This window comes from Pogona vitticeps, chromosome 1, assembly GCF_051106095.1.
Source record: "Pogona vitticeps strain Pit_001003342236 chromosome 1, PviZW2.1, whole genome shotgun sequence".
NCBI classification, from domain to species: Eukaryota; Metazoa; Chordata; class Lepidosauria; order Squamata; family Agamidae; genus Pogona; species Pogona vitticeps.
The window spans coordinates 341,320,392-341,341,272 of record NC_135783.1 but is presented as its reverse complement, the minus strand read 5'-3'; the positions used below and the strand labels follow the sequence as shown (position 1 = coordinate 341,341,272).

General features: G+C 45.8%; 1 protein-coding gene across 3 annotated transcripts; it reads left to right on the top strand.

Moving 5' to 3' along the window:
- Positions 1–633: 633 nt before the first annotated feature.
- CKB (creatine kinase B) lies at positions 634–20,546 on the top strand. 3 transcript variants are annotated; one of them, XM_020808950.3, is made up of 8 exons: positions 634–895; positions 2,691–2,909; positions 5,966–6,120; positions 8,082–8,214; positions 9,953–10,124; positions 14,475–14,598; positions 16,662–16,851; positions 20,133–20,546. In XM_020808950.3, the coding sequence occupies exons 2-8, from the start codon at positions 2,717–2,719 to the stop codon at positions 20,309–20,311; spliced, it is 1,146 nt and encodes a 381-aa protein (XP_020664609.1). In that variant the 5' UTR covers positions 634–895; positions 2,691–2,716; the 3' UTR covers positions 20,312–20,546. The 3 variants fall into 3 exon arrangements, with proteins under 3 accessions (XP_020664609.1, XP_020664610.1, XP_078239940.1); XM_020808951.3 differs by lacking the exon at positions 2,691–2,909 and adding an exon at positions 3,409–3,596 and having other exon boundaries at positions 679–895; XM_078383814.1 differs by having other exon boundaries at positions 762–895; positions 2,691–3,596.
- Positions 20,547–20,881: the final 335 nt, after the last annotated feature.

Below are 20,881 nucleotides of genomic sequence, written 5' to 3'. Positions count from 1 at the left end.
ATCCAGTTGGGAAGGAATTTAGCCTCAGCCGCTCTTGCTCCTGAGTAAACATGCCAAAGCTTGCTGGCAGCCTTTTGCTCTTAGACACATCACACAGGCCTGCCTGGCTGTCGGCTGTTGACGATTTCCGCGCAGCTTATACCGACAGGCAGCTAATCACTCACATGACGCTTATCATCCCGCAAGCTCCAATCTCTTAAAGCTCTTATTTTGTCCTTCAGCCCCGTTTTGCTAATAACCACTAGGGCATTCTCCCTGCAGCACCGAGGAAATCTCGTTCCCAATAGACATCTACCGGCCAACCCAAAAATGCAATATTCCGAATACGCTGGCTTCCACCGTCGGTGGACCCTCCACTGAGGACGGCTTACTCAAAAGTAAATCACACCCCCCCACCCCGCATAAACACCCAAGTACAGTATTGCATTTGCTGCCAGTTCGCAAGCTTTCCAGGCCAACTCTCCCGAGCAAAGGATGCGCGCGGGCGGGCGCGCGCCTACTGCCCGGTCCGGCTACGCGGGACCAATTTCCCTAAGGAACTTGCTTTTCTTAGAAGGTCTTTTAATTGTCTGTCAAGGGGTTGAACGTCTGGGGCGCCATCACCCCCTTTCTCCCCCCCCCCCCCGCCGGACCGGGAGCAGCCCGGGCCAGAAGAGACAAGGGGAGAGGACTCAACCCCCCCCCTCCCCGCCGCCCTTCCTTCGGAGCAAGTCTCCAATGGAATGAATGGAATATAAATACCGGCCAATCGGCGGCTCGCGTTGGGTGCCTATAAAACTGATGGGAAGGTGGGGGTGAGGATCCATTCCCGGCAGGTCTTTCTGGCAGAGCAGGGCGGGTGGAACAAGCCGGGTGCAAGCCTTTTGGTGGTTTTTATTTTTCCCCCCTTGGCTCGGTAAGTACCCGAGGCAAGCCGGAGCAACTGCGCAATAGGGCCCTTGGCGGGTTTGGGTGGGCGATCAGGTCGGTGCTTCCCTCTCTTCTTCCTTCCCCCCCCCCACCTTGCGGTAGGGGAGCTCAAGACATTGTAGTGGGGGGAGGAACGAGGACCTTTTCGGGGCTGGCCACGGAAGCGATGCTTGTCCTTCACGAAGCATCTCTCGGCGGGGCACGAACGAGTGGCGGGGCGGGATGGAGGCAGCAAGGAGCGGCGCTCCGCTTTCTGGATGCAGCGAGAATGACCAAGGAATGGGGAAGGTCCTTGGGAGCTTATTTTCTCCTTTCAAAACGAAACCAAAGGCGCTTTTTTTGCTTTTCTTTCTTTTTTGGCCGTGCGTCGTTGCCGGCACAGTTAGGAGCCTAAAAATTCCTGAGGAACTGGTATTGAAGTGGTATTTAGCAGGGGAGCTGCAGAACGCGGCGTCCCGGAGCAGGCGTTTCGTTATGTAACGAAAGGGCTGCCCGTTTCCAGCTCGTTCCTTTCCCCCTGGGCTAATAAGCTTGGTTGGGAAGGGAGGGGAAAAAAGGAAGGGGTTGGTAAGTAGCCGGATCAGGGCTGCCGCGGCGACCCGGCTACTTGCTCTTCCGAGGAAAAGTAGGGAGACGCGGCGGCGGCGGAAGCGGTAGGAATGGGTGGCTCCCGCGATCGCCCTCCTTCTCCCCGAGCGTGGAGCCCGGCCAGCAGCTTAGCTCGCCCGCCGGCCCCGATCCCAAAAGGTTAGGGTTGTCGGGGGTCCCTCGGGGTTTCCCCCGGGCCGGAGCGGAGCTTGAACTGGGAGGAGGGCGCGGGCTGGGGCGCGCGATCCCCGGCCAGCAGCCGGCAGAGGACCGCGCCAAGCCTTGCGCTCCCGGCGCGCAGAGCCAGCGCCCTGCCGGGGCGAGCGGGAAGGCGCTGCCTCGCCTTGGCCGCGGTTCCCGGGCGGCGGCGGGCAGTCCACCTGCTCCTCGGCAGGCGCCTCCGGCCAGTGGACCAAGGCGATCCTCGCCCTCTTTCCCTCCTAACCTGCCTGCTTGGCTGGCTCCCGCCGCCGGGCGGTTGGCGTGCCAAAGACGCCGCCACCGACGCCGCCTCGCCAACCGGCTTTGCTTCTCTTGCACAAGGGAAGCGCACCGGCGGCGAGGCGGCCCTTCCTCGCCCTGGGTGGGAGGCTCGACCTCCGGGGCGGTTCCTCTCGCTTCCCGAGGCATCTCTCCCCCCCCCTTCCCTCGGGAGTTGGGGAAAAAGCTGGATTGTGCAAGGGAGGACTTCCCAATTTGGGAGAGCTCCTCTCTTTCCGGCTGGAAAGCGTCTGCTCCTCCCTCCCCCTTGAAGGTGACCCCAAGGGACCGAGAGAAGGAGAGGGAAAGACAGAAAGGAAGGAAGGGAGGCGCTCCGGCTGGAGGAGAGCTGCCTACGAGCCGGTGGCGGAAGAGGGAACCTGCTGTTTCTCCCTATTCCAGGCTGTTCCTGCCCCTGATCCAAGGACCTGACCTTGAGCGCTGGGGTTTCCTACCACCTTGGGTCCTGGCGCTCACCTGTGCCGGGAGGAGGAGCAGTAGAACAGTGTTTGCCCAGCACCTGGCAATCCTCCACCCACCCAGGTGCCAGGCGGGTAGACGATTGGAACTGGCAGGTAGCGCAGATGGCAAGGTGACTTTGCTCCGAGGCCTGGCGTCCTTCCTTCCGCCGACGGTGCCCTTGGCACCCTGGAGGCGTCGGCGGCGAGGTGACGGCTTTGCCCTCTCTTCTTCTTCTTCTTCTTCCCCCTTAGCCGCTCCTTGCTATCAGGTGCCCGCCATGCCATTCTCAAACAGCCACAACCTCCTGAAGAAGAATTTTTGTGTGGAAGATGAATATCCTGACCTGAGTGTCCACAACAATCATATGGCTAAAATCTTGACTTTGGAGCTGTATGCTGCCTTGCGGGATAAAAAGACTTCTAACGGAGTTACCGTGGACGATGTGATTCAGACTGGGGTGGACAACCCAGGTAAAGGATGCGGGGGCCGCCTTTGAGCCGGATCTGCTCTCCCTCCTCCGTTACCGAGGAAGTGCTGCTTTGAAAATGGCATCCAAACACTGTCCCAGAGACTTAGCTACTTAATACTCCTGAGTATCGGTACAAAGCCCTTGAATTAGTTACAGGGGATGGCCTGATCCGTGGAGAAATGCAAACTCATTAATGCATGCACCTGCTTGATCTGGGCAATACGACACCCTTATGTAACGGCTCTGCTAAATATTCCATTTGATACTCAGTGAAACGAATATGGCTCGCTCCCTCCTTTTTTGGTGGCAAAACCTCTTAAACAGTAAATTCAAGGCTCCTTCAGATTGAACGGTTTCTAAAATATTCCCTCCCCCATTAGACCTTGGTTATCCGCTGTGGCACTTCTTTGGTAAATAAAGGGGGAGCAGATCTCGGCGACCTTTTGCTGTCCTGTCTTTTTAACACTGCAGTATTTGTGTTTTTTTCTGTCACTCTCTAGCGGTATCAAAATGGCCCCCTTTAATAACCAGAAACTGCCTCCTGATGAGGAATACCCGGACTTGAGTGCCCACAACAACCACATGGCCAAGGTTCTAACCCTGGAATTGTATGAGAAACTGAGAGACAGAGTCACCTCGAGTGGCGTCACCGTGGATGATATCATTCAGACTGGGGTTGATAATCCTGGTAAAAAACAGCAAACAGCTCCATAAGCCTTGCAATGCTTCTTTGTCAACCAGCTAACATAACGATGGTCTTTTTTTTCTTTTTTGCTTAAGCCGACTTTGGCTTATTTATGTTTGTGTGTGTGTGTGTGTATGTGAGTCAGTTACGTCTATGGAAATGCAAAATGGCGGGAGGAAGAAGTCTAGATCAAATGAAATGGCTGTGTTCATGTGTGATGGAGGTTCTCAAAGAATGCCAGCTTGCCCATCGTTGCCACCACTTTCTGACTTTAAGTCATGGTCTTAAAAGGGAATGAGCGAAGAGGATGGAAAATAAGACTACCACAGATATACTATATAGTGGCCTGTTTAAATATTAGTGACTGGGAATGAAGAGAAGGAGAGGGATTTTTTTGTTTGTTCTCCAAGCTGAAGAGAGTTGTCACTTTTGACTGCATTTCCCAGAATTACCTAGCCAGCAATGTCTGGTGGCTGTGCAGCTGGGGGGGATTCTGGCAACCTCCAGCCTCAAACAGTAACTTTTCCAAGCTCCTATATTTCTTTGAAGCATCTGGTCTGGACTACCATTCCCAGGAGACGTTATCTTGGACTGGCAACATCAGGCTTCCCTTATTAACATCCATGGAGGGCCCTTCAGATGTTGTTGAAGTGCAGTTCCCATCATCCCTTGCCATGTTGGCATGGGGCTGATGGCATTTGGAGTCATTTCTGATCCGACTCTATTTTTCCCTGCAAGGATCTATGGCTAGGAAATCCTTATCCCACACTAGAATTAGTGGCAGTGGTAAGGAAGATTAGAATAATCGAGTTGGAAGGGGCCTATAAGGTCATTGAGTCCAGCCCCCTGCTCAAGGCAGGAATCCAAATCGAAGCAGATCTGACAGATGGCTGTCCAGTTTTCCCTTGACTGCCTCCAGCATTGGAGTGCTCACCACCTCCTGAAGTCATTGGGTCCATTGTTGTACTGCTCTAACAGTTAAGATTCTCTGACCTGTGAGGCAATGGCCTTGTGTTGCATATTGACAACATTTTCTCAGCCACTTGGCTTCTTGTTATGGCTGTGCCAACAGTTCTAGGCATGCCTTCCAGAGTTCTAATGGAAACAAATGCCTAGGGAATCCCAATGGGAAGCCAGATGATATTACCAGAGCAATATAAATGAGCAGAACGGTGTATATATCATCGTCTGTAGAGGACATGACACGGAATTTGGTTTTCTGGAAAGCTAGGTTAGTTTACAAACAAAACAAAATGAATACACAAGGTTCTACCCTTAATTGCTATTTCTGCTGAAGTTTCAAATGCTTTTATTCGGGTTCCTAAATAAAACTGCAGCTGTGTGAGTGACACATTCAATGTTCTGCATTAGTTCCTAGCTGTCCAGGGATTAAATTATACTAAAAATGTATATTGTGGAATGAATTACAGAAGAAAATGTCATTTTTTCCCTCTCTCTGCTTGTTTAATGCATACTTATTGCTGTGTTAGGATTGCCTAGGTACACAAATGTTGCTGCTGACGCTCAAGAATGGCCAGTATTTGGGGAAGGAAGTTTAATTTAGTTTATTTATTTATTCAATTTTTACCCTGCCCCTCTAGACAACGTCTACTCGTCTAGCTAAAGATTTTATCTAGGCAAATGGATGTTGCTGAGTTATAGTCTGCAACTATTAAACCTTGCTCAGTGAGCTGTCGGCCTTCACTTTGTTCTCTGCTATGCTACAAATCATAGATTCGACATGCTATTAATTTAGGGGGAAAATTGATCGGCTTAGGGCAGTGAAGTACTTGGTTTGAAGTACTCAGTACATTATAAAAAGGAGCCTTGTGGCACAGAGATTAAACTGCAGTCAAGACTCCTCTCATGACCTGAGTTTGATGCTGATGGACTCAGATAGCCGGCTTGAGGATGACTCAGCCTTCCATCCTTCTGAGGTTGGTTAAATGAGTACCCAGCTCACGGGTGTAGGGGGCAAAGTGTAGCCTGCATAATTAAATTGCAAACCACCCAGAAAGTGCTTTAAGCACTGTGGGGTGGTATATAAGCAGAACACTTTTATAGACATTCAGATCTTTCTGCTAAACTAAGCCCCCACCTTTAAAAAAACAACCCCACTTAATTATATGTATTTAATGAGCCTTTTAATAAGGTTGTTCTGCAGATGGTTATACAAACTTGTATGCAAACTGTGAAATCTTAATGAATTGGGCTCTTGCGTCATTGCAAAATATGGTTAGTTTAGAGCTTGCAAAGCGAACGAAATGCAAAATTCACAGTTTTGTCATCTTGGTTGTTTGAATGGGGAGGTAGTAACCCGGTTCTTGAGTACCATCTGAAACGTGGCTCTTCTGCCTTGTCAATCCCTGTAGGCCATCCTTACATTATGACAGTAGGATGTGTAGCTGGTGATGAGGAATGCTATGAGGTGTTTAAGGAACTCTTTGATCCCGTTATTGAGGACCGACATGGAGGTTACAAGCCTTCGGACCAGCACAAGACGGATTTGAATCCTGATAATTTACAGGTACTTAAAACAAAAGCATAGGTGCCGGAAGGGAGCATGTTTGAACTTTTTCTCTTGGCTCTACACTGTTTGGGGAATGGCTTTTGCATTGAGATTTTCTGTTGACACAGCATATATAACATACACATCCCAAATGGTCTTGTCTAGAACAGTGGTCCCCAACCTTGGGCCTCCAGATGTTCTTGGAGTACAACTCCCAGAAGCCTTCACCACCATTTCTGCTGGCCAGGATCTCTGGGAGTTGAAGTCCAAGAACATCTGGAGGCCCAAGGTTGAGGACCACTGGTCTAGAACACATCAGGTGGGAGTGGGATGTATTCCTTGGCTGATCAACGGACTCGGCATAGGCCAGGATGCTTAGTTTTGTTAGAGGAGCTGGGGAAGATGACTTTGTGCATCTTTCCAGTGGCTAACAAATTTTCTGTTACTGCATCCTCAGCTTTCTCCCTGTTTTCGCCACTGGTGGGTCTTGAATGAACTCTTAAGTCCAAGCCTTTTGGGACTGATAAGCGAAGACCCCCTGCCATTTTTTTAAAAAATCACAGTAGTGGATGCTTGCGTGATGTAAATATGGAAAACTTTGGATGCATCCTCCTGGGAAGGGTTACTTTTAATATCCAGACCAGAGCTTTGAGGAGTTACTTAAAAAAAACCTACAAGTCCCAGAATTCCACAGTTTTGGCTTGGGGATTCTGGAGGTTGTAGTCTAGAAAATTCACATCGTTCTGGACTAAATTGCGTGTAGGTGCGACTGTTCGGAGGGACAGCTGTTTTGAGCAGTTCTGCCTAGAGGTGTTCCTGTTAGGCTTATAGTTCCAGGGAAAAAGATTTCTGCAGAATTGCACTCTTTTGCTGCTTAGCGCTGCTGTTACTGCAGTATTAACTCTTTTCTGCGCCACCTGCATTGTGAAGCTACTAGTAACACACAGTCCTGCAGAACATAACAAGCAGCGCTCTCGAGCATTCTCATAGAATTGAATTACTGTAGCAAGAGGGGTATTTCATCCAGCCTTTTATCCTACAGCTGGGAAGATAATTTTATTCACCATAATAGAGTATGGGGTGTGTGTGTCACCATATCAATATGGCAGCTGTAGAATAGCTGGCTTGGGTTAGTGATTCAGGCTGAGTGTAGGAGGAAGTAAAGTAATGTCACTTCTTTGCTATTACTAAGATTAATTAGTATGAACCAGTTGAGGCAAAAGCTGCATACATTTTAGCTGACGAATGCATCCCAAATCAATTGGCCCTGTGAGCATGCACGAAAACCATCCAGTGAACAGAAGCCAGTGTAGTGGTTAAGAGTTTTGCATTTGTCACCAGAAAGATTCCAGCCTCAGGCCTGAAACACACACCCTGATCTCAGAGTGTTGCCTCAAGGATAAAGTAGGGAAGAGTAGCTTCACGTATGCCACCTTGAGCTTACTTGAGGAAAAGTCAGGACTTAGATTTCACAAATAAGACATTTCCAAGAGCATCCGTTTGGTTTTGCCTTGTGCAACATCAGATCTCTAGAATGGTGATAAGCAATAAAATGCATGGCTTCCTCTTGACGTGTACATTTCATGTTTCATTTACTTGCAAGGCCAAACGTAGACCAAAAATTGCTCTAAAATGCTATCTTTTTGTGCAGCATCCGAACCAGGATTTAAAGCTAGGAGTTAGCCTTGTTTAAAAGCTTTTAAAGGAAAGTATACAAGAATATCCAGCATAAAGAGCTGTTAGGGAAATCATTAAAGCTTTAGGTGAAAAGCTTAATAGGATGCTAATGCAAATAATGTTTGGTTGTCCTCCTTAAATGCTGAACTTTACATGAGCAGATAACTTGGAGCAAAACTTGAATCATCTGCAGATGGACCGAGATGATGATGATGATGATGATGATGATGATGATGATGATGATACCGCCTATCTAGTCGGGTGAGGACCACTCTATTTAAGGTGTTTCTTCTGTCTTGTAGGGTGGTGACGATCTGGATCCCAATTACGTCCTAAGTTCACGAGTCCGAACTGGTAGGAGCATCCGTGGCTTCTGCCTTCCCCCTCATTGCAGCAGAGGAGAGAGACGCGCCATTGAAAAGCTTTCTGTGGAAGGTAAGTTTCAGCAATACTGTCCGCGTAAAGGTCTATGGCCCAAATGAGAGAATCTGGTTGTAGCCTTGATAATAACCAGGTCATTTAATGGTTGAAGAAGAGTGTGGAATAGATCAAATGTGGGTCTTGTCCCTGGACATTAGTTCCACTTAACCCACGTGCCAAGACACTCCCAACAATCCAGTTTCATTGTAGAATCCACAGTGAAAGAGACTTTCAGAGTAGTTCCTATCTAGCTTGAATAGTCTCTTGAGATTTGAGACACTGATCTTGTAAAACTGATGCTGAAGAACGGAAATGTCATGTTCTTATTGTGAGTAAATTGACCCAAATGGAAGGATATTTGCAATTTATTCAGTGCAAGTTTCTCCCCCACCTCCGAAGCTAATAACATGAGATTTAGATAAGATATTTGGGACTGACCAGCTTGTCTCAAGAGTTATATTAAGTTACTGTACCTATTATCAGTTACAAGGCAAGGATTTGATGTCTGCAAGATCCAAGGCACTTTTGGAAAAATGCATTTTTACATCCGAGGGTCAGATTACACCTTCAGTTAAAGCAACTGCTACTTCTGGAACTCAGCACCTGAAACCTAATAGACACAAACAAAACAAGGGTGTCTTCCAATTGACCAGATGCAAAACAAAAATTAGTTAATTTGCAGGAAGGTGCAGATTGAGGCAATCTCCTGTTGGAATCAACAGTCTTTTCTTCTTAAAGGTATGCCCTTTCCAGATGGTGGAATCATCATCATGCTGAGCAATAATAGTTCTGTTACATGTTTGCATGTAAGTCTTGGCTGAATCCCAAGGATCTCTCCTCCACCACCTTTGATTGTGAAAGTGACAGCAGCAAACAAGCACTATTTTATTAGGTTCCAACCATTGGGGATGATTTATGCAGCCACAAAAAAAGGATAAGCTTGCTTCCCCCCCCCCTCTTAACTCCTAGTTGGCTATGCTGTGGACAGTGGGGGAAAAAGGAGTATTAACAACACCCTATGTTGTCTACAGGAACAAATTAAAGCAAGCTGAGGCCCACAGCTATACCTGTTGCAGAGTTTTGAATTTCTGGTAAAATTTGGTTTGCTTCACAGTAGATGTGCAGAGACTCGTGGAGGAGAATAGCTTCAAAGTCCCCAGAGTTCCACCCCTTTCTCTTTAACTGGCACTTGGAAGTCTCAGTAACTCACCCTGAGACATTTGTAGGAGAAAGAACAAAAAACATTTCTTTACTTATATTTTAAGTTACAGACTTGTGTATGCTGCTTTCATTACTGCACACATATTAGCAACCAAATGAACAGATCAACAGCAAACAAACACCGCTTCCAACCAAAAAAAAAAGGAGATGGAAAAGAACCACTCACTCAGCAGTGATTCCTTCAAAGGCTGGAAGGAAAGATCGGTTAGTGCCTGGATAAACAATCATCCCAGGCCAGAAAATTCCTGGTCACATAAACTATAGACAGCATGGAAGGTTGCAAATAAAACTCCAACATTATCTAGTTGAAGTGACTTTATAGCATTACCAAAATTTATATTCTAACGTATGGGGGTGAATATACACCCCCACCCCCCCGTATTTTAATACATAATCTGAAGCTCTAAACTATAGCTTCTTTAGGTTATGTTATGTATGAATCTCGTATTGGTTGGTTAGCAAAGTTGAATGTTGTTATCTTGGTACAATGATCAACAAATCCTGCAAGGGACCTAATGTGTTTTCTTTACAGCTTTGGCTAGCCTGGAAGGGGATCTGAATGGGAAGTACTATGCTCTGAAAAACATGACAGAGGCTGAGCAACAGCAGCTGATTGATGACCACTTCCTGTTTGACAAGCCGGTCTCTCCTTTGCTCTTGGCCTCTGGCATGGCACGGGACTGGCCTGATGGCCGGGGTATTTGGTGAGTAACGGCCTATAGAAATGACACATTTGAATATGTCTCCCTCAAGGAGAAATGGGCAGGATGTGGGAAAGGGTTGCTTTCTTTTCTCTGAATCCCCTAAGCAGTGTGGCCCTGTGGCGTGAGGCATTCTGGGAGTTGTAGTCCAGACAAGGAACATTCCCTGTCTCTGGAAAGGCAGTGTATTCAGTTTGGCATAACAACTAATATAAGCAGTAGTCCATCCATTTTTTTAAAAAAAAAGTTATGGTTAAAAATCAGCTCCAGCTGGATGTGGAAGTGTCTCTGTGCATCAGTTGTGGGGTAGCATCCATTTTAAAGGTTACCATTTAATACTCTGGTATTAGGGCGGAGGAAGCACTGCATGAGTAGAAAGGTTTCTTGCTGGTGCGTAAGGATGTCTTGGTACCATCTTGGTACAGGGGTTATTGTCAAGAATATTGCTAAGGAATACTTCTGTTGCAGATGGAAGAGCAACCTTATGAATCTTGAAGAGTGTGGAAAAATTAATTCATATTGGACAAGTTCCTTTTTAGATGGAGACTGTTGGCTGAAGGAATCTGGAAGTGGTAGTTTAGAAAAAGTAACTTTTCTAGTGTCTGTTACTTAGGACCTTGATATGCTTAAATATTTTGAAGTAAGAATGCCCTACTGGCCCATACTAGATCTGTTACTGAAGCAGCATAACATGATACACGAGGTTCTTTGGTATTGGGGGAAAACTGTTCCACTGGATAAAATACTTTTGTTGTAGCTCTTCTGTCTCTCTGCATGGGTTCCAAAGTAGAGATGGACATGAACCACTCGTTCAATGGTTTGTGTTGCTTTGTTTATTGCTTGAACAGGTGTTTGGCATTTCAAAGCCCTGCCTCCTCTGGCAGGCAGGGCTTTGTAATGCCCTGCCTCCTCTGGCAGGCACCCACTAAGAGGTGGTGCCCTGGCTTCCCTGCCCTGCCTCCTCTAGGCACTGCCTCTGAGTGGGTGTTTGCAAGAAGCAGCAGGGCTTTGAAACCCCAAACACCTGTTTGAGTGATAAACGGGCCAGCAAGAACTGTCAAACGAGCAGTTCATGCCCATCACAATAGTAACACACAATAATACTAACCTGGCCTAGGATTGGTGGTAAGGACTCACTAATGGTATTTGAATGATGTAATGGTTGACCAATGGCGCTTGACTTAACCTTGGGGGAAGAGAAGGCTTTGGCAGCTGTACATCCATTGTTTTGCTAACTTATTAATTGCACAAGTTATACTTGAGTAACAGTTGTCAAATCAATCCTGGGGTTCATCCTCTTGATGTTCTTTTTCGGCAGTTTAATCCACAAAGGCAACATGAGACTCTAAATTATAACCAAGGAACATGTTTTGCAATGGAAAGCCAAATCATGTGTTTAGGAATCCCACTTCTGTGATGTAGACCAGATCTACACATCCTAATTTCAATCCTTCCCGAATCTGCCATCACTCAGTTTAGGTTACATCTATCGAGTTCTACACATTAAGCAAGAGCGACTGCAGATTCACAAAGGATTTGAAGGGGACATGGAGATCTGACCAAACCTAATTCAGCTGTGCAATCCAAATCCAAATTGCTTATTTCCTCCAAATGCTTGGATGATGATTTTGAAATCTTCTGTAGTGGTTGATATCACTGCCTCCATGTGTTCCATAGCAGGATTGGCAAGCTGTTTCACTTCCATCTTGCTGTGATACAGCCAAGCGGGCTTTTCTCAAAATGTCAGAAGATAAGCAAAGGAAAAATAATTAAACTGAGAACTGGATAAAATCGAATCCACATTAAAATTTTACAGCAGATCATTCGTTTGTCATATCATAGGCCAATATCCTTTTGCTTAGCATAGTAAATTGTCTAGAGTAGCCCCACTGAATCAGTGGAGATTGGGTGAGTCAACTTCTCCATCAGTTTCATTGATTCAAATGAGATGCCTCTTAACTAAATTGCAATTAGAGTAGGCCCATTGAATCAATGGAACTGACAGAGGGGCTGGTTCAGCAAATCCCCACTGATTCAGTGGGCCTACTTGAGCATGGCTTGCTATGCAAAGCAAGAGGATTTTAGCCATTATGAATTAAAATCAGCTCAGGAATGTATGTAATTGCCAAGGGAATAAAACTCTTTCTTCTTCCAAGGCTAATTGAATCCATTTAATGACCTGCAGTTTCATAATAAGCTGTTCTTGCCAATCTTGCCACTTGGTGTGACCTTCAGATGTTCTGGATTTCAACTCCCCAGAGCCTTGGACTGCAAGTCCCTTGGTTAAGGGATTATGGGAACTATAGTCAATATTTGAAAGGCAGCATATTCCCTATCCATACCAGGCACCCTTTAGAAGTAAAATGCAGCAAGCAGCAAGTTAATTTTTCTGGATTAATGAAGGGCAGAAATGGTCCTTTGGTAGGATTGCAGAATAACCATGTGGAGTGGGGGGAGAGGGAATGGTTTTGAAAAGGGAGGTCCTACACTACAGTAGTGTAGGACCTCCCTGAGACCAGTGCAGATATGTGTCTGCTGCTGGTTGGGTCGTTCTGAACTAGAGTAGAACAATGTGATAGGAAATGTTCCTCGAGGCAGCAAAGAGAAAGAGACATGACTTTCACCGTCGTCCCACTGAGGAAAGCTGAGTGAGTTGGTCTTTTGGACCTGCAGTGAGCAAGAAAAGAGCTTCCATTTTGAGAATAACATTCTCAGCTCTGATATCTGCTGATCCGCGGCGGCCCGGTCCCTTGCAGTGGATGAGTGACTCCAAATTGGGGTGGGACAGAATGGTTCCTTTATGAAGAAATATTGGCGGTCCCTCAGGCTGGCAAAGAAAAACACCCAGGACGACTTGCACAATTTGGAGTGGAAGCAATCGAGAACAGGAATTGGAATGGGCAAGAAACGTTCTCTGGTTACCTCAGACATGGCTGGTACTACTTCTGTTAGGACTGGCCTATTCCTGTGCAGGGCTGCAAAACATGGATCTGAGGAGAGTAGGACTCAGATGGACATGGATGCCAAGAGACAGTCTGGAGAAACAGGATGGGGCCACTTTGCTGAAGCTAAGAAGGGCTAGGCCTGCTCAGTGCATGGAAGGGAGGCAGCCGTGCAAAAACCAGCCTTGGTTCTACAGTTGGAAAACGGACAGAAAATAAAAAGTAACAGAATAAGCAAAGTAATACTCCAGTGTACTTGCAATAGTAAACAGGATGTGAATTTGTAAACCCACCCACCCACAGCAGGCAGCAGGCACCTAATTCATACTCTATTTATCTGTTTACTGCTCTCAATTACAGGAGTTTCCATGGAACACTTCTAACACAATAAAAGAAGTTGCGTGTTAAAGCCGGAAAGCCGTCAAGGGCAGGAAATTTGCTTTAGATCTAGGTCAAGTGACTCGCTTACTGACAAAACCTTCTGGATGAAGGAACACAGACATTCCTCACAGTATCTCAGGAAATGGATAGAAACTGCCTGTAGAAAGTTGTTCATTAAGTGGGGGGAATGTGTAGGACACATAAATACTGAATTTGAGATAACAGAAGTCAACGATGTGGGGTTGATTTATGGGACCAAAATAGAGTAACAATGTCTGTAAAAGGTACATTTTGGGAAAGTGGTCATCTTGCCCTTCATTTACCCAGAATCCCTCAGCAGCATGGTGAGTGGTTATACTGACTGGGGGATTCTGGGAGATGTATTCCAAGCTTTCCCAAGCTCTGGAAAGGTACAGTGGTGCCTCGCATTACGACGTTAATTCGTTCCAGCAAAATCGCTGTACAATGAAAACGTAATGCGAAAATAAAAAGCCCATTGAAACACATTGAAACCCCTTCAGTGCGTTTCAATGGGCTGGAAACTCACCGTCCAGCGAAGATCCTCCATAGGGTGGCCATTTTCGGTGTCTGTCTTGCGAGAAATCCATCCCAGAAAACGAGGAGCCATTTTATTTACCCGGCGGCCATTTTGAAACTGCCGATCCGCTGTTGGAAAATCGTCGTTTTGCGAAGAATCGGTTCCCAAAGCAGGGAACCGATCGTTGCAAAATGAAAAAAACCTATTCAGACCATCGTTTTGCGATCGCAAAAGCGTCGTAATGTGGGGCAATTGTAAAGTGGGCCATGACTATTTCAAATGCTGAAACCTCCATTCATCTGAAGACGCGTGCGTGGGCACTTGAAAGCTTATGAAAAGTTAGAAACCGTCTTAAATGTGCTATGTGACTGTTTTTGGTTTCTCAATCATTGGTATACATGTGTGGTTGACGTGGCGGGCTTGATTAGGTTCATGGCTTGGGTTAAGGAAACATGGGTTACTCAACCACCTTCCTGGATTTTGTCTCCTCAGGCATAATGACAACAAAACTTTCCTCGTCTGGATTAACGAGGAAGACCACCTTAGAGTTATTTCCATGCAGAAAGGTGGCAATATGAAGGAAGTTTTCACCCGCTTCTGTAATGGGTTAACGCAGGTAAATAGGATTGGCAGGAGAGGAGAACGGAGAGCTTCCTGAATGACAGGGGTAGAGGGAACTGGTCCAGCCTTCTCTGCAATGCTCAAATCCAAAGTGCTGACTGAAGTGTTGGCTCTAAAATAAATGCAGCGACGTGCCTCTGTTTGGCTGTGTGTTCCCAGTCCAGGCAGCGGATGTAGCGCAGTGTGCTTGAAGGAATGAATGCAGACCTCCCCTGACGCCAGAATCTACTTCCCATTATATGAGAACCATCCCTTTTCTTTGAAGGAAGAGAGAATTGAAAGCTTTAGCCCTAGCCCTGGGGGAACCCATGAGGGCAGCATTTCCCACAAATGACAGCTAAGGAGGAGAATGTTGACAACTTTGCATGCTTACACAACTGTCCTCCACCCTATCTAAGGATGCTAAAACAACACAACGTGACCGTTAGCTGCAGAGCTGGATTTACATGCAAGCTATGTTCTGGATTTAGATTTTGAGGGACCTGCAGTGTAGCGATCTTGAGCACCTGCCTGGGGAGAATAGGGGCCAGGGGTTCGATTCCCCACTGTGCCTTGTAGAAGAAGAGCCAGAACGTGCAGCCTTGTGGAGGCAAAATGGTCCTAGAGTACCCCCTAGAAGGAGGAGGAGAAAGATGAACCACTTCTCAGTTCTAGAGAATCTTGGAAAGGTTGCTATAAGTCAGAGTTGACCTGATGGCATCCAATTAGAATTATTCTTCTAAATACCAAATCAAAACATTATAAGAGGTTACTTAATTTCAAATCTTATGTAACAGACTTATTTTTAATGAGGTGCGTTGAGCCCCTCAGTAGCAAGTTTCTGTAGCTGCCTGATCCCAGTTGTCTAGCAAAGCGGAGCAAAGCCAGGCTACCTGGTAGACTTGGTGCCAGTCAGGAGTTGGCCGTATGGGGCTAGACAAGGCACTGGTTCCTACACAACATGAGGCAGGTTCTTGTGTTTTAATCTAGCCCCAAGGATTGGGCAGGTGTACGCTGCTTCAGAAGTGGCACATATATGGATGCCTTAGCTTGAGGCGCAGTGGTAATCCTGTTGTTTTTAGGCACTGTCGAGTTTCCTCTGACTCATTGTGACCTTATGAATCTCCAAAACATTATCTTGTGGGAGTGCTAGTTAGGCTAGGAAATCAAATGTCCTGCACGCCTTGGACAGTGGACCCGTTTCTAGTTCCAGATGAGAATACACTCAATTGAATTATCCATTCAATGGCACAATCCACACTTAATCTCAGTGTATCAGTGGGCCTGCTCTGGTTTAGACAAGCAATAAAACATAGCCACTGGTGTTCAGTTTCTGACACCTTCTCTCTTTTTTTAGCAATTTATGCTACAGTGGGGCAGTCAGCTGCTGTAGAAAGTTGTATGTGGCATGATTTTCTAATTACTGTTTTGTGTGTGTGAGTGTGTGTGTGTGTGTGTGAGAGAGAAGTCAAAAATCCAAATTGTGCTCCCTTATGATTCCTCAGTTGCTGCATTCCTTTGATGGAGATTCCAGCCTATTTATACCTTGTCTCTTAAATGGTGAGAACAGTATATCTGCCTCGAAATTCTATTATCTCCCATCAAAATGCATATTCACAATCAAAAGCATTAGGGAATTCTCAAATTGGGAAAACAAAGTGATGTAATGTGTGTTGCTTATAAACCACCCCGTAGTGCTTAAAGTTCTCTCTGGGCAATTTACAATTTGGTTGTGGATGGTATACACTGCACACCCCAGCGAGCTGGATACTCAGATTACCAGCCTTGAAAGGATGGAAAGCTGAGTCATCCCTGAGCCAGCTACCTGAGCTTGCCAAGATAGAACTGATGACATGAGCAGAGTCTTGACTGCAGTACTGTCATTTAACCACTGCATTCAGACTGTTCTCTGCAAGCATCTTACAGATACATTCTGATTTTGTAATGTGAACATCAGGTCTTTACTGCACATTATCTGGGCAAAGATGGACCTCACATGCTTTCATTATGCAGGTACAAAGTAAATGTATGACTGTTGTCTCCTGAGAACTCCTCCTAATGACATTTCTTTCTGCCTAGATTGAAAACCTCTTCAAATCCAAAAATTATGAATTCATGTGGAACTCCCACCTTGGCTACATCTTGACCTGCCCATCCAATCTCGGCACGGGTCTCCGTGCAGGTGTCCACATTAAACTGCCCAATCTTGGCAAGCATGAGAAATTTGGTGAGATCCTCAAGAGACTGAGGCTCCAGAAACGTGGCACAGGTGAGAAGTGGAAGCCTGCCATCTTTGCTTTTCCCTTTTAAATAGATGACCTGTTCTTTTCAGTCAAGGTACAATAAAACCACAGACATTGCAAGGAAAGCACTTCAGAATGAACAATGAACATAAACACGGTGTCAGGCCTTTAAAAATACCTCTGTTTAAAAACTAAGGAAGTCAAAAGGCCTGGATACATTTTGAAAAGTGGTTCAATCAGTGAATAAAAATAAAAAAGTAGTTTTTCTGATGCCAAATAAAAGTTTTGGGAAGATGTCAAATCTGAAACCCTTCACTGCATAATCTTAACTTTTCATATGCAAATTTTGTGGGTGGTTTTTTTAACGGAAGCATTCAAGCATTATTCTCAGTCTGAATGGGCATAAACCAAGATATTTAGCAAGTACAGTGGTGCCTCGCTTAGCGATGTTAATTTGTTCCGAAAAAATTGCTGCTAAGTGATTTCATTGCTAAGCGAAACATGGTTTCCCATTGAAATGCATTGAAAACTGGATAATCCGTTCCAATAGGAACGAATTGCCATCCTTAAGCGAAAATCACCATAGGAAACATCGCTAAGCGAAACGCGGTTCCCCAATTGAAATGCATTGAAACCTATTCAGTGCATCTCAATGGGGGGAAAAATGCAACAACAAATTAAAAAAGAGTCAGAACAAAGTCAAATTTGGTTAACAAAGGGTTTATTAAATGCACTTTATGATTTCAAACATTTTAAACAGTAAACTTTAACTTTATAAATAACAGAAAAACATTTAAAAAACAGCAAACATGAGGCTGTTTAAACCATCATTAAGTGAAACGGGACCGAAAATTTAATTGCTATGCAAAGCATGGTCCCAACCATCGCTAAGCGAAGATCGCCCATAGGGACCATCGCTAAACGAAGTGCAAAAACGCTCCCAAAAAGTTGTCGCTAAGCGATTTCATCGCTAAACGGAGCGCCCATTAAGCGAGGCACCACTGTACAGAGGGCACTAGGCTGTGAGTCTAAGACTGACCCAAGATGTTTTGTTCCCTGAGCCAAAGAACAAGATGGTACCACGCCCCATTTCCCCAGTTTATGAAAGCTACTTTTTTCCTTCAGTCCTGCTCATATGGGACATCCCTCAACAGCACACCTGAAGGCAGCAGTTGAACTTAGACGGTACGGAGTGGGCTTTTTAACATGCACCTAGGTCCTGCAGCACCCTTTTCCTGCTCCCTAGCAACTGCTGCCTGAAGTGACAGCCACACCCTAGTGATAGGGTCAGCCTTGCTTGGGCATCATCCTTAATTAAGAAAAAAACCACACTCTCCTCCTTGCTGCTTCATGCTATGTGCCTAGGTTGCACAGTTACTCTGCTAGCTCTGAAGATGGTCAAGAAATAAAGTTCTTACTCAGGCAATGGCATTGGACCATTTCCTGGGTCAGTCGGGCCAAGATGAGCCAGCCTGCTCAGCACAGAGAAGGAACTGCAGTAAATATATATGCTTTTATTTTAGGGTAGTCAATATGCAGTGTTGGGCAGCTGACTGCAAATACATCCTTGATTTGAGAGGGGAGTTGCCAAGGTGAGGGTTGTGAATTGTCATGGGACGAAGCTTAGGATTTATTTGGTTTTGTGCAGGAGGTACTGAAAGGTAGGGATTTGCTGGCACTTTTGAATAGCTGAACCATACGATTTGCATCCAGAATTTAGAACTCCTTGTTTGTAGGTTGGCTACCTCTATACCTTGCCTTTCTTCCCGTGAGCTTAAAGAGCTATAGATGGGTCTCCTCCCCTCTTTATCCTCAAATCAAACCTGTGAGCTGGGCTAGGATTAGGAAGATTAACTCAGCCAAGGTCACCCAATGAGTCTCAGGCTCAGTGGAGACTCTATCCTGAATCTTCCCGTCGTCGAGTACTCTAACCATTCCACCCTAGTGGCTTTCTAGCCACTATTTTGGCTTTTCCTTGGCAGAGCAGATTTGGAAGGGGACAAGCCTCTGGCAGGAGTTTCAGAGGACCTTTGATCAGGCAGTTACTGCAAAAGTCGACAATTCTTTTGTGTCTCTGCTTTATGTTTGACCGACCACCTGGCCTGCAGTTTACTACTTTGCAAAGAATTAGTATTATTGGCTTTGTGTGGTCAAAAGGTGTGAAACCCTGACAAGGGTTGCCATAACTGCGGCTTGACATGATGGCACACATAATTATTATTAAAGTGGGATAGGCTAAGATATGTGATTGGCCCAAGGTCATCTGAGAGTTCTGTGGTTAAATGGGGACATAGAACGGTTGTTTCACTGGTGTGTAAGAGTCGGTCTGTTGTCATAAATGGAAATGTTGGACTGGGACTTTAGCGATCTGGGTTCAAATCCCCACAATGCTAAGAAACCAATAGGCTACTCTTGAACTCTCTAGCAGTCTCGCTTACCTCACAAGGTTGTTTTGGGAAGGAGAAGCCACGTATGGCTTCCTTGAACATTTCAGAGGAAGGTAGGATATGAACATCACTAATAATAAATTAATAGTAAGGTGTAGATGGTAAAGGTAAAGGTTCCCCTTGACAATTTTTGTCCAGTCGTGTTCACCTCTAGGGGGCGGTGCTCATCCCCGTTTCCAAGCCATAGAGCCAGCGTTTTGTCTGAAGACAATCTTCCATGGTCACATGGCCAGTGCGACTTAGACACGGAACGCTGTTACCTTCCCACCGAGGTGGTCCCTATTGATCTACTTGCATTTGCATGCTTTCGAACTGCTAGGTTGGCAGGAGCTGGGACAAGCGACGGGCGCTCACTCCGTTGCGTGGATTCGATCTTACGACTGCTTGGTCTTCTGACCCTGCAGCACAGGCTTCTGCGGTTCAGCCCGCAGCGCCACCACATCCCTCGTGCCACCATGTCCCTCTGTGTAGATATAGATGAGCTCACTTCAAAACCATGTTGTGGTTAGGCTGTATTTCAGTTGCCAGATCTCCTCAGCATGTCTGGCATGATAGATATATGTAATGTAGAGCTCCTTCGAAGAAAGGCTTATGGATGTCATAATGAAATAAATAAATGAGGCAGGGGTGGTGTACACAGGCAAGAGGGAGAGGTTGATTTGCCCTAGTGGTGTTCCACTGATGGTAAGATACCACAATGTCTGCCCAGTGACTATCTGGACTGCATTGGGATTTGAACCCTGATCTCTAGTTCTAATTCAGTGATCTATTAGCTGTCCTTGCTTATCACAAACTGTATGTGGAAACCTCTCCCTCTCATTTTGACTTGTCTTCCTTACGTATGTGTCTGTGTGTTTTAGGTGGTGTGGACACAGCTGCTGTGGGAGGAGTGTTTGACGTCTCCAACGCTGACCGTCTTGGTTTCTCTGAGGTGGAGTTGGTACAGATGGTGGTTGACGGGGTGAAGCTGCTGATTGAAATGGAGAAACGCCTTGAAAAGGGCCAGTGCATTGATGACCTCATTCCAGCTCAGAAATGATAAAAGCACTTTAAGATCCCGGCACCCCCCACTTCCCATGCTTCTTCCTAACTTATTGGGTGAATAATAAACAAGACGAGAGAGACGCTCCAGTCGAAAATCTTGGCGTCAACAGAGAAATTCCCACTTAGTAACACTTGTAGAAAGTCTTCCATCCATATGTGTTAGAGTTTATTTTTTTGATGGCTGAAATGTCACAGAGAAAATGAAATAAACCATTGTTTGGCCTGACAAATGTAGTGCCGCGTTTGCTTTTTTGAAAAAGCAGTTCGAAGTTAAAATTCCGCTTGTCCTGCACACTTCTCACAGCAATCTGGCACAGATATGGGTGTTTTGCCATGGAATTCTCACCTCTCAATAGGATTGTTCTGTAAATAAGCCTCTGGCTCTTAAGGAGTGGTAGTAGACTAAGATTACAACCCTCTTAACCTTTGGCCCCAGCTACTTTATTGGCTCCATTATAGGATCATGGTGTTAATTGCACTTAATGTTATTTCCGTTCATGTATCCCACCTCTTCCTAGGAATACAACGCAGAGGACACTTCCCTTATATAGCACCTGAAATGTAG

Coding starts and splice junctions, on each gene's coding strand:
- CKB (XM_020808950.3), top strand. CDS start 2,717: ATGCCATTCTCAAACAGCCACAACCTCCTGAAGAAGAATTTTTGTGTG. Junction 8,215..9,952: donor TGAAAAGCTTTCTGTGGAAG/GTAAGTTTCAGC, acceptor TTTTCTTTACAG/CTTTGGCTAGCCTGGAAGGG. Junction 10,125..14,474: donor CCTGATGGCCGGGGTATTTG/GTGAGTAACGGC, acceptor TTGTCTCCTCAG/GCATAATGACAACAAAACTT.